General features: G+C 38.4%; 1 protein-coding gene across 1 annotated transcript in view; it reads right to left on the bottom strand.

Annotated features, from left to right (window-relative positions):
• BACE2 (beta-secretase 2) overlaps positions 1–12,215 on the bottom strand; it is a 36,046-nt gene extending 23,831 nt beyond the window's left edge. Inside the window, exon 1 of the mRNA XM_039369271.1 lies at positions 11,576–12,215. Within this exon, the coding sequence (XP_039225205.1) occupies positions 11,576–11,902 (327 nt within the window). The 5' untranslated portion in view covers positions 11,903–12,215. The remainder of the gene's footprint in view (positions 1–11,575) is intronic.
• Positions 12,216–12,601: the final 386 nt, after the last annotated feature.

A 12,601-nucleotide genomic window follows, 5' to 3' on the forward strand; every position in this document is an offset into this window, starting at 1 on the left:
GGGGGGGGGAGAAAGCTGGTTAATAGGTGGGAAAATTAGAAGCCAATTTAAATACTGCCTCATTTAACACAACAATCTCTAATTACATCATTAACCATTCTGGAACAGCCACTTCCAACCAAAACAGAAGATAAAGCACTCAAACTGCTACAATGTATGCCATTAGCCCAATGCTACTATGTGTTATTGCTCACTTTGAATTTGTAAATATGATTTTTTTTTCCTCCAGTTCATAATACTCATATTGGTCTTTGGAGGAACACAGAATTAGTAAATGCAATTTATTTGCTGAAGTTTTAATGCAAAATTGTTATGCTGAAACCCAGAGATGAAACAGTGAGATCCAATCGAGTTCAATCCTTCATTGCTTATACCTAATGGACAGAGACTTTTATCTAGTAGGTAAGAAAGCTGTAACTTTCTTACTTACTAGATAAATCCTGAGAGGTTCTAAGTAGGATGTGGCTGCCCTGAATCTCTTCTCTTCCCCCCCCCCCAACTATGCAGTCTTTTAATCCAGGCCTTTTTATGGGAAAGCTCTTTGTTGCCAAAAGTTTTCTCCTTTGCTCCTCCTCCTTCTATGTCAAGCTATGAGCAAAATGAGTGGGAATCCCATTTTTAGAAAGCAATCCAGTTTTTGTTTGAACTTCTGAATTCATATCTTGTTTCAAGAGAACTAAGATCCAGAAATACAGGTTAAATTATTTTTAGACAATTTTAGACAGGAGCTAAGAAATAAAAGAATGCAACTGAGGATGGTATTTCTTCATTAAAGTTTATATTTTTTTTAAAAAAAGAACAAGTTGGTTTTATAGAACAGCACAGAATTTTTTCACTGCATTTCGGACATTATATTAAACTGCAAAACACATTTATTTATTTGATTTGATTTGAGAAACAATAAAGGGAAACCCCAAAATCAAGAAAGTTGTCTTGATTGGGCACATTTCAGCAGCAGCCTGCTTTTCCTGTTAAACCAGAGATATTTCACAACAGTTTTGTTCAGATAACTTCTGTGTAGCCATGATAGCTACATGACTGTATGACATAGAGCCACTTCGATGTAGTGGTCAAGGCATCAGGCTAGAAACTGGGAGACAGCCAGCTAGGTGACCTTGGGCCAGTCACTTTCTCTCAGCTCTAGGAAGGAGACAGTGGGAAACCACTTCTGGAAAAAAAAACTTTCTGAAAAAAATTGCCAAGGAAACCGCAGAAACTTGTCCAGGCAGTCTCTCAGAATTTAAAACCTGAAGGAAAAAAAAGGCATCATGGGCTTTTCAAGTCATCTTAGAGCCCCAGTCAATCAGCAGACATTGAAGGAAGTGAACAACAATATTGACTTTCCATTTAGAGTGCCAGATAATAGGCTGATTAAAGAGCAAGGCTCACTCAGATTCTGGTTCAACTGGTTGCAGTCTCGTGTCTATGGAGATTCTCAGTTATCCAGCACATAGTTGTCCCAAAAGTGCTTTTTCAAGAGGCAAGTGGACTTTTTCTTTGAAGATGTTTCCATTCCTCACCATCCAGTCAGAGCTCAAGAAGCTTCTTGGATGAGAAGCGAAACATCTTCAAAGAAAAACAAGAATGTCCAGTTGCCTCTTGAAAAAGTACCTTTGGGATGGTTGCAGTCGCTACTCACATGTACTTAAAAGGAGTAGTTCATTATTTTAAGAGCTGTATTTCACATACAGCATTGCTTCTATGATTTATGGAGAGGCCAAAGTTAATCACCACTCTCCCGTCCTTCATCGTTATGACATTTAAAGCATGATCTTAATCTTGTTTACCCAGAACTAAATACCACTGATTTTAAAATAACTTCTTTCTAGGGAACTGTGTTATCAATAGAGCCACAAAGCCAAAAAAATAAGATAGACGTAGGGAGTAAATCAGCCACCAAATCTCCTGATACTTTATATTCTCCCTCAGAAATCTGCCTTGATGGGGGTATTCTTATCTTTTTTGGAATTAAGATTGTGAAGAAGTTTCAACTCCCTAGAAAAACTATTCACACCCAATTTATACATACTGTGAAGCCAGAAATATTGTAATGCACAATAACCAACTTCAGGTAAATCTTTCCCCTCTTAGAATGCTGTGCAGCTGGGAAAAGGACAGTGTTTTTACAGGTTTCAATCTCATCACTTAAAGTTCACTAAAAACATTATCTGGTTAGTCACAACTCCAATCACAGTTCCTTTATGTTGGATGCAAGAATTTATTGGATCAAAGACTGCAATTCTAATGAATTCAGGACTCAGGTATCTCATCAGCTTTGGAGATGGTGAGATACCCTGCTGCCATCTTCAAGGGGAAAACCCAGAATTCCTCACATTCACCAAAAGATAGTGGCATATTTACCATGAGAAACAAAAAATAATACAACTTCTTGAATGATTAGTTCTTCTACACCTCTTGTATTTCAGGCCTCAGGACTGCAGATAATTTTATATGATACTATGAAGTGTGGGGGGAAAAATCATACTGCTATTTTATTTTTAATATCCCCTGATCTGTTTTGGGTCTCAGAATAATTTCTAACAGATTTTAAATGTTCATGATAGATTGGTACAATTTAATCATACAAACTCTTTTTACTTACATCCAATTTCTTTCTTTCATTTGGCAAAACTCCTTCAAAGAGCAAAGTTAGCCAATAAATGAATCTTTAGAGCAGTTAATGAAAATCTATTATTAATTATAATCTGTGCTGGAGTAGATGATGTGGAAAAGGCTTGTAAATGTTACCATTCTCCACAATTAACACTAAACTGTGAAGAAATTCTAAAATAATTAACCAAATAATCTTTGCTCAATCCTGCAATGCTTGCCTTGCCTAACCTTGAAGTCGTAGGCTACAACCTTCTCCTATATAATGACAGACCACTAAAAAAAAAAAAAAAATCAAACCATAGCTCGCTGCACTGCCAAATGCTTACCCAAGCAAAGATGAGCTATTGCAAATCAAATTGGAGAAGGTGCTCAAATGTTATTGTTTCTCTGGAGAAAATTGCAAAGTAAAGGCAGGCAGATTGGAGTGAGCATCCTTATTAATTTGCAGGTCCTTCTGAACTCCTGCTGAATGGGCAGAATCGTTCTTCATGGAATTTAGCATGGAGATCTGTGTTTACCATTTTCTTTCTCTGCAACAGGAAGAGAATCATGCTTCCACACTAATTTTTTTAAAAATATTACTATTGATTGATTTATTAAATTTGTATGCGACCCATCTCCCTTATAAGGTAACTATTGTGATTTCATAATATTGAAATAATTCATGTCATTCGTAATATTGTGATGTTGGAGGCCTTGGATTATCTCTGTTTAGAACATCACTTTTATTTGTGCAGAGTTGTATTTGTTGCTGTTAATGGTACAGCAATCTTCTGCAACCTGACCATTCAGATGTATATAGGGGCCCACTGGAAGACAATGACAAGTGAATTTCATAGAAAATGGGGAAAAAGTAAGGGTACTCACTCCACTGGGAATTCATTTTGCTGTTAATTATATTGTTTTCAAGCCTACAAAGATTTGTCATTTTGGGGGGGGGGGGAGAGAGCTGGCCTCCCAGGAGGGGGGGAAAAAAGAGCCACACATAACATACAAGAGAATGTAGTAAAGATTCTCACATTTCTTTGTGAGGAAAAACATCCACCCAACAATGAACATACTATTTACAATTTTTTATTCAGTACAAACTATTTCTCCTTAGAAAAATATATAAAGTAAGGATGTTTCACATTTTAGTCTAATTTAATTTCTGAGGAATAAATTAAGAGAATAATTTGGATTTGGATTTCTGTTCTCATATTTACTCTCACAATCTTTCCCTTAATCTTACCTGTATGATGAAAAATAGATATAGGAAGGGAATGTTTAGCAAGATTTACAAACTAGATATCTTGATGCACATAAATTTCATTATGAATGAAGATCAAATCTTATAACTTCCAATAGAAGTAAAAGTTTCACACCTGTTCACATAATTTGGAATGTACAAACAAATTCCTCTGTCTGATGGTCTCCAGATAATTTGACTTGAATTCGTATTGATTCTAGCAAATACCCTGACTGGCAAATTACTCTGTGAGGTGTTGACAATCCACATTTTAACTTGTTTTTGAAAACAATGCCGAATAATTTATGAATGTCACTATATATGATATAGTAAACAAGTAGACACATAAGATTTTCACTGAAGCAGTTTTCATTTAATTTATACAGGGATAAAAAAGCACCTTCAAATATAGTTCTTATATGCTTTCTCTTAACAAGATCCTCTGAAATGGTGCTTCGCTCTGGCTACACATGCATGGAATTAGGCTAGTTTTCTTACTCTGCTTTCTTGTAATGTTTATTACCCATCATTTTTATACAGATACTCTACAAATATTTTGTACTGTACTGTATAGATACTGTGAAGATACTTTAGGTATCTTCACAGACACAACCATAGTTTTCTGCAATAATTGGAGATGATTTCAAATTTCATTCTTTTAAGATGTTATTTGACCCATCAGTCTAAACTTCTCTGCTAGTTTTTTACCCAAGGATTAATCAAACCTGACCTTGTTTCTAAACCCATGCAAGGTCAGCCACCTGCTAGAGTTTTAGAACATGATCACAGCATAATTATATCTACAACTTAACTGTACTTGTTTAAAACCTACATATACATGTACATACACACACACACTGAGTATTTCTTAAAGATACTTCTAAAACCATTTTAAAAAGCAAAGTGGCTTAATACAAGATGTTTTTCAGGTATCAGTGACTGGTTAAAATAAGAAAAACAAACAAACACAAGACTGATATTTATACTTTACAGCTGTTCTCAATAGAAAAAGCCCAGGGACTATAAATCTTCTTGGATTGGAACTAACCCTATTTTTTTAGCAACATATTAATTAATGGTAATGAGAAAATGGTATGAGAAGTATGTACCATGTTTATTTAAAGTAATACAAATTGTACAAAACAGTCCCACATTAAATTTGACATATAGCCACAAAATCATCCAGGCTTGAAAACATCAGTCTCATTGACTCTTGAATAATATGATATTATAAAGTACAGGTAGTTCTCGACTTATGACCATATTTGAGGCCAAAATTTGTGTTGTTAAGTGAGAGACATTTGTTAAGTGAATTTTGTCCCATTTTACAATCTTTCTGGCCACAGTTGTTAAATGAATTACTGCAGTTGTTAAATTAATAACATGGTTGTTAAATGAATCTGGCTTCCCCATTGGCTTTGCTTGTCAGAAGGTCACAAAAGGTGGTCACATGACCTGGGGACACAGTAAAGGTCATAAATATGAGTCAGTCCCCAAGCATCTGATTTTTGATCATGTGACTATGGGGATGCTACAATGGTTGTGTGAAAAATGGACATAAGTCACTCTTTTCAGTGCCGCTGTAACTTTGAACAGTCATTTATAATAAATGAACTGTTGTAAGTTGAGGACTATCTGTACTCTTTGGCCTGTTAAAGCAATATTGTCTTTATGAAAAAGGAAACAAAGGCAAAGGTGACTAATAAAGCAATAAAGGGAAATAATAAGCAAAGAAATTTCAAATGTTATCAAACTTTATTAAAACCTATTTGAATGCTGGTTTCAAAATTTGATATTGATGTTAAATGAAATAAATAAATAAGTATAACATTTATTAAATAAAATATTTTCTTAAAATTTTCCAAAAATACCCTTAAGTAGTAATCTTGGTGGAGGCAAATCAATTGTAGATATAGCAAATCAGGACACAGTACTATTCCACTAGTATAGAATAAACTTTATTCCAGGTTCGGCAAGAATTCAGGAAGGCAAATGTACAAATGAAACCCTAATACCACGTAACAACTCTATTTTGTATCATAAATATTTTTCTAAAGTAGTTGGAATTCAAGAAAAGAAAGGAGGACAGGAAACAAAGGTAATTCAAAGAAAAAGAAAAATAACAGAGAAGCTGGGCTGTTTTTTTATTCTCTAAGCATATGGAAATCAATGGCAAGTATTTGATTTATGCTTGTGTCAAGTTCTAGAAATAGGGGGGGAAATATCAGTTACAGGCCTTTCAAGAGAAAAAAAAAATCCCAGTATCACAGTTCTGCTCAGGAGAGACTGAACACAAAATAACAGTATAGGTAGTCCTTGAATTATGACCACAATTGAGCCTAAAATTTCCGTTGCTAGGTGAGACAGTTGTTAAGTGAGTTTCTTACCATGTTAAGTGAATCTTTCTTACCACATTAAGTGAATCACTACAGTTGTTAAGTTAGTAAGACAGTTGTCAAGTAAATCTGGCTTCCCCATTAACTTTACTTGACAGAAGGGCACAAAAAGTGATCACATGACTCCAGAACACTGCGACCATCATAATTAAGAGAAAGTTGCCAAGCCTTTGAATTTTGATCACATAAGCAATGGGATGCTGCAATGGTCATAAGTGTGAAAAATGATCATAAATCACTTTTTTCAGTGCCAATGTAAGTTTGAGTGATCAGTAAATGAACTGTTGTGAGTCAAGGACAACCTGTACACTGTGTAGTCAGATCCACATGGGAAATCAGTTACAAAGAGGGCACATGATTTCCAGCTCAGAGGGGAAGGAACTACGGCTCTCCAGCATTCCTCAGCATTAACCAGGTTGACTGGGCTGCTGAGAGTTGTAGTTTTTTTGAAGATCCAAAAGGCTACAGATGCCCTTCCTCCTACACTAAGTATTTAGAAATATTTCAGTGGTATCTTGGCAAAAAAAATTAATCCTTTCAAATATTCGTACTATGGCTTTAAAATCCAAATCCTCCAAAGGACTCACAAGACATTTTCTCCAGCATTCCTTTGTCCATACCAGCCTCTTCAACAAAAAAAAGAATGGAAAAGTAACTTTTTTGGGGGGGGGTTAAAAAAACAAAACAAAACTTTCCAGCTTGTTCATTGGTAAAAGTAATCCCAAACAGTGGGTGCAATTTTGTAAAAAATATTTAACAAATTGAAGAACAGTGACAATTGCATGCTTGTAACTCAGTGGAAAACCTTTTCCAATAGCCTACGTTCAAAACCATAAAAAACAGAAAAACCCTCTATGGCAGTGGTTCTCAACCTTTTTAATGCCGCAACCCCCAACCGGTTGTATGTCGAGGACTACTCAACCGGTTGTAAGTCGAGGACTACTCAACTGGTGCAGCACCGTTTGCAGAATGGGACTTTTGGCGGGCTCAGCAGGGCAGAGACAGCCTGGACAATTCCTATTGGCTTTTGAAAGCCAATAGATAAAAGGGAGTAGCACAGCTAAGGAAAAGGGGGAAAAAATGGCGGACTGCATTGTTTGGCGACCCCTGTGAAATGGTCATTCGACCCCAAATGGGGTCCCGACCCACAGGTTGAGAACCACTGCTCTATGGTAAGACAAATGTACCAAATCATGCGAGAAGGAACACAACCACCACTTTAGTCAAAAGGATATTAAAAGCTAATGGAACAGAGCAAAACTGAAATAGAGGAAAAAGATTCGCCATTTTTCACTTCCACCCTCTTTATATCCACAATGTCCTATAATGATCCGTTGAAATATTACAAAGAAACATTATATTTGAAAAAAAATATGAAAGTTTAAGCCCCGAAGGCTTTCAGGAAATAAGACTCAGCTCTTCAAAATTCTTCTTTCGAACCAACACAACTGATTATTATTCACTTTAGGACTGTGAACATTCAGAGGATTAATAAGTCTATCTTCATCATCTGACTAGTCATCCTGCCCAATGAGACATTATTTCTTCACATGCAATCTCATGACACAGAGAAAAATAATTAAGTTTCTAAACTTCAAAGTATTCAAGTATGCATACATACATACATATATAAATTACTGAGGGTTTTTTCCCCAGTTTATCAATATCCAGTTTCTGATAAAACTTCTAAGAAAAAAATATTTATACTGTATTAAAGATGTAATCTTCTTAAATGCAGTCTGCATATTTCTGACAGCTAATTTAGGGAGGGAACATGCTGATAATTTAATTGCTCACGGGAAGAGAATTTTGATCTTGGCATACCTTCGTTATGCCTGTGCTGACATTTTGTAACAATAAATGACTTTTAGGAAAATCAATGCCTGGAAGTTCTTTGAAGTGTTTCATTAGCCGGAACCATAACAGCAGCTAGGGAGCATATTTACCTAGGGAGCATATTTACCTAGGGAGTAACCGTTACTGGGGTTGTTAAAAACCCTTACTTTTGAACAAACGCAAACAGAACTATGTTGCTAATACATTCTTAAACTTTGAGTGACTATAGGGATATTTTAATATGTTGTATCCAACATTTAAGACTTTTTTTTTTTTTTAGCAATGCTATTCTATGAACGTCTGTTTAAAAGTAGGGTCCACAATCAAGTAAGGCTTATTTCCTAGGTAAATGTGTACAGAACTACACCCCACAACCCTGCAAAAATAGCAGTAGTAATGTTCAATAAGTTATTTTTTTTCTAGAAAAGTTCTTTTAATTCAGTGCTTCTAAAGAATTGCGAAGGAAAGATAAAAGTTATAATTTTCACTGAGTCACTCAGTTGATTTGCAGCAATTTCTATTTTATTTTATCATCCTGGATAGTTATGAATCATCTCTACTCTGCAAAGAAACTCTGATCCCAGACATTTTGCAAACTAGTAGCAAATAATAAATATCTGAATTGGGATAATTCCTCACCCATATCCTTCCTTGTTTATCACGTAGATCAGCCTTTTCTAGTTTCAAACCAACACTATCAACTATAACTCTCATTGTTTTTTGATATTACCAGCATGATAATAATTGTTACTATGATCCCAGAACTGTTGGAGAGGAGAAGGGGTGGAATTCTCTGGGAAATGGCATTGCTGGCACCCAGAAAAGGGTTCTTCATAATGTAATTCAGGCATTCATCTGAACTTATATGGGCTGAAAGGCTATAAACAAGGTAGGGTTGGCTACTCTGTAAACATCCCATTACTGCTGCTTTCAAGGACATCTAGCCTCCAGTACAAGACCTTGTTGCAATGAATCAGTGCCGTGGACTCACAATTGCAAAGAATTCAAAAGCTTCTACTGGATTAAACAGAATTTATCACATTATTCAGACCTAGGGTAGGATTAACATGAATACAAGCACTCCCTCACTTGACATTTCTTTCTGAAAATTTACCAAAGTTTGTAATAACTAAGTAACAATCCATCACTAAAAGCAAAAACTGTCACTTTTCAACAGCCTTCCAGGAAATGCACAAATTTGATATCTTTGCAAATCTTTCACATAAAGGCTGAATTTATATCTTTCATGATTTGTTTGGTTTTGGCTTGACACGTTGTATGGACTAAGCCACTATAGTTGGTGAACTGTGGTTCATGATTTAAATTTGTAGTGCAGATCCTAATACATGAGAATTGTGTGAAGACTTCTAAGAACTGTTATCAAATTGTAATTTTTTAATTAAGCAGAAGGGCAAAATGATTAAATATCTAATTCAGAGAGTAATCATATGAGGTACAATACATTTGAATTAAAATGTAAATAAAAAATCAAATTTAGTTTGGTCTTGGCCCCCTCATGTTTAGAACACTGTATAAAATTATAAGGTCACCTAATTCCATTGAGATAGTGGGCAAGTGCACAATAGTAAAACAATTTAAAAGACAAATACAAGACAACTGATCCCCCCCAAAAAAACCTTTCCAAAAAATATAAACACCATACAAGAGAGAAGAACAAAATTTTATTAGCAATTTTGAACACAATCAGAATGAAGACCAAATTAATCTGTGGGTGGACTTCAGACTTCAGATGTGACAGAAAAATAGGATTCATGGTGCTCCAAAAATTAGAAAAAAATGTATATGCATGACTCGGGAGAACGTGAAAACCACATCATTGTAGTTCATTCATCAAATCATAATTAAAACAAACCTTGCCTTAACAATTATGAAATTATTTTCTCAATATTCTCACAAACACAATAAAGTTGAAAGATTTTAGCCCATTGGCTTGCAGACAGATGTCAGTAAGCACAAAGGTTAGATTGTGAGGGTTCTGTGCTTATGAGTTAGAATTCAAATTCCTGTAAGTGGGTTGATGTGAAATACAGACCACATACTCTCTACCCACATACACAGAAACGTAGGTCATGCAGCGTCTAAGCCATAATATGGTTTGATCTCTTTTTGTCTGTTTTTTTCTTGGGCTTAGCAGGATGTGTAACCTGGCCAGAAACCAGCCTGGCACAGGGTGAGGAAAAAGGAGTGTCGGGGACAAACATGAACTGTCCTATCAACAGGAAAAGCTTACCTCACATTTGAGGCACTTCTGTGCTTATGCGTCAGCTGTAAAACTTACAATGGCAATAGAATGCCTACAGTTACACAATCAGCAAGCCGCATGGAATCAGCATCTACACCAGGATTTTGCTACATAGTTATAGAAAGATCCTTTGTTCCTTATTTCAGAAGTAGCAAATGCTATAGCAAGGTCAGGGCTTGTGATTCAAAAAGTCACTCATGCAAACATAAACACAATGAATTTCAGGATTCAGGTTATTCTGAAATATTATAGAGTTGTTCCAGATTCAGAAAACATCACGAGCCATGCACATTCAACACTGTAAGGGTGGGGGAAAGCAGTTTTATTGTGGCAAGGAAAGTAATATTTTACTTTTCCGGGCACTAAAAACTCCCCCAGCCAAAAATTGCTCCCCTCTGTTTTTCAGATGCATTAACAATATATTAAAAAGTATATAGTGCAATAGACTTCTACTATGATTTCTGCCATCACTTAGAGGAGAGACATATCACCCAAAAAGAGGAAACAATTTTAATTACAGCCTCACCCCACCCAATACAATTAAGAGATAAAGTTCTGATCATTTCTCTGCAAAGCCTCAGACTTCAAAAAAAAAGGGGGGGGATGGTTTGGGTACCTATTTATGGAGAGATAACTAAATATTTGTAACTGATTTTAAAAATGCCTGTTTTAAAACCCCAAATGATTATAAAGTTGAATGACAATAGCATCAGATTGAACAAAGGCATTCAAGCGGACATACTGGAATTTTAAAACATGAAGATATTGACCATTTACCGAACCCTCCAGATAAATAAAAAAAAGAACAGCAGAAAGAACTACAGCTTTGGAAATCCGTGGGCTTCCCGGAAGCATCGGAGTTAGCCACAAAGTAGCAAGATCAGTCGGATCTTAGGTACTTTTAAGTACTGCAGAAAGCCCCATCTATTTCTCACCACCACCTTCGGACGCATTAAACCAGTCTTCCCCACCGGGACTCCGGACGCGCTGGAACTAAAGCGGCTGAAAGCCACAGCACGCCTGGAGAGCACCTGGTTGACGAAGGCTGCCTTAAGCCCTGTATACCCTCCCCCGCCCGCGCCCGGGTCCTTGAATCGCCCAGGAAAGGGAAAGGGAGAGCTCCGCTCCAGGATGCGGTGGCGGAAAAGAGACTTTTGCTGTCCCGAGTGAGAACTCACAAACTTTATAAGGAAACCTCCCTCGGGGGTTCCACCAGCCCCGCTCCGGGGCCGCCCCTACCTTCTGCGGCGGGGTGCCGAGGAGCAGCTCCAGATAGTAGCCGCGTCCCGAGTCTCCCTGTAGATTGTCCACCATGGCCAGAAAGTTGAGGGAGCCGCCGGGATCCGACGCTAAGGCCAAGCCCGAGGCTTCTGGGAGCGCCGGCGGGCTGCCGGTTCCGCCGCTGCTCCGCGACTTTAGCAACACGGGCGTGGGAACCAGGCTGCCCTCGGGAGTCCCCGGGGAAGACACTTGGAGGCGGAAGGTGAAGCGAGCCCGGCCGCGCTCCGCCACTGCTAGCAGCAGCAGCAGCAGCAGCAGCGTGACCCAGGCAGCCGCCCGCGACATCCCGGCCGCCGCAACCTGAGGCGGTTAGAGAGGAGGGAGCCGCTGCCTGCCCCTGCGCTGCTCCTCAAAGCGGCCGCGGCGGTGGGAGGCAAGGACCGGCTTCATGGTGCTCCTTCCCGCATGTCCGTCCCTTGACCGCCCCGAGAAAGGAAGTTTCTTGCCGGAGCTCAAAGCGTCTCGGGACTTGGGTTACCACTGCGGGGCGCGCCGCCTTCTTGTCTGCCGGACGCGGGCCAAGTAACTTCCCAGCGGATGTGACGGGCTTGCAAATTGTTCCGAAGAAAAGGCCCCCGCTGGGCGGTCAGCTCGGCAAACGGCACTCCCCGCCTGGGCCGGTCAGCCCTCCCCGTGGCCGGCGAACGCCTTGGAGGCGGAGAAGGCGCCAGGGAGGGAGGAGGAGGAGGAGGAGGAGGAATTTCCCTCACAAGTTTTCTAAGGAATTGGCCATGAAAGCCAAGATGTTCAAGAGGAGGGGGGAGGGGACGAGTTCTGTGAAATGAAAGCTGCATGGAGTTGGAAAACTTTTCTAGTGCTCAGAAGTCTAATCAGCCGATAGGTATAGCCTTCTCTGATTTTCAAAATATGCTTTCTCATAAACCCAGAGGTCAATTTGTCCGTAGTTTAGAGTCCTGTAATCCATGAGAGAGGAGCCAGTGAGGCCAACAGCTTTCCTGATAACCGGGGTCTCCTGATCATGAG

The sequence above is a fragment of the Crotalus tigris genome, unplaced genomic scaffold (assembly GCF_016545835.1).
Source record: "Crotalus tigris isolate CLP2741 ecotype Arizona unplaced genomic scaffold, ASM1654583v1 scf7180000017601.7605149639:7615979, whole genome shotgun sequence".
NCBI lineage: Eukaryota > Metazoa > Chordata > Lepidosauria > Squamata > Viperidae > Crotalus > Crotalus tigris.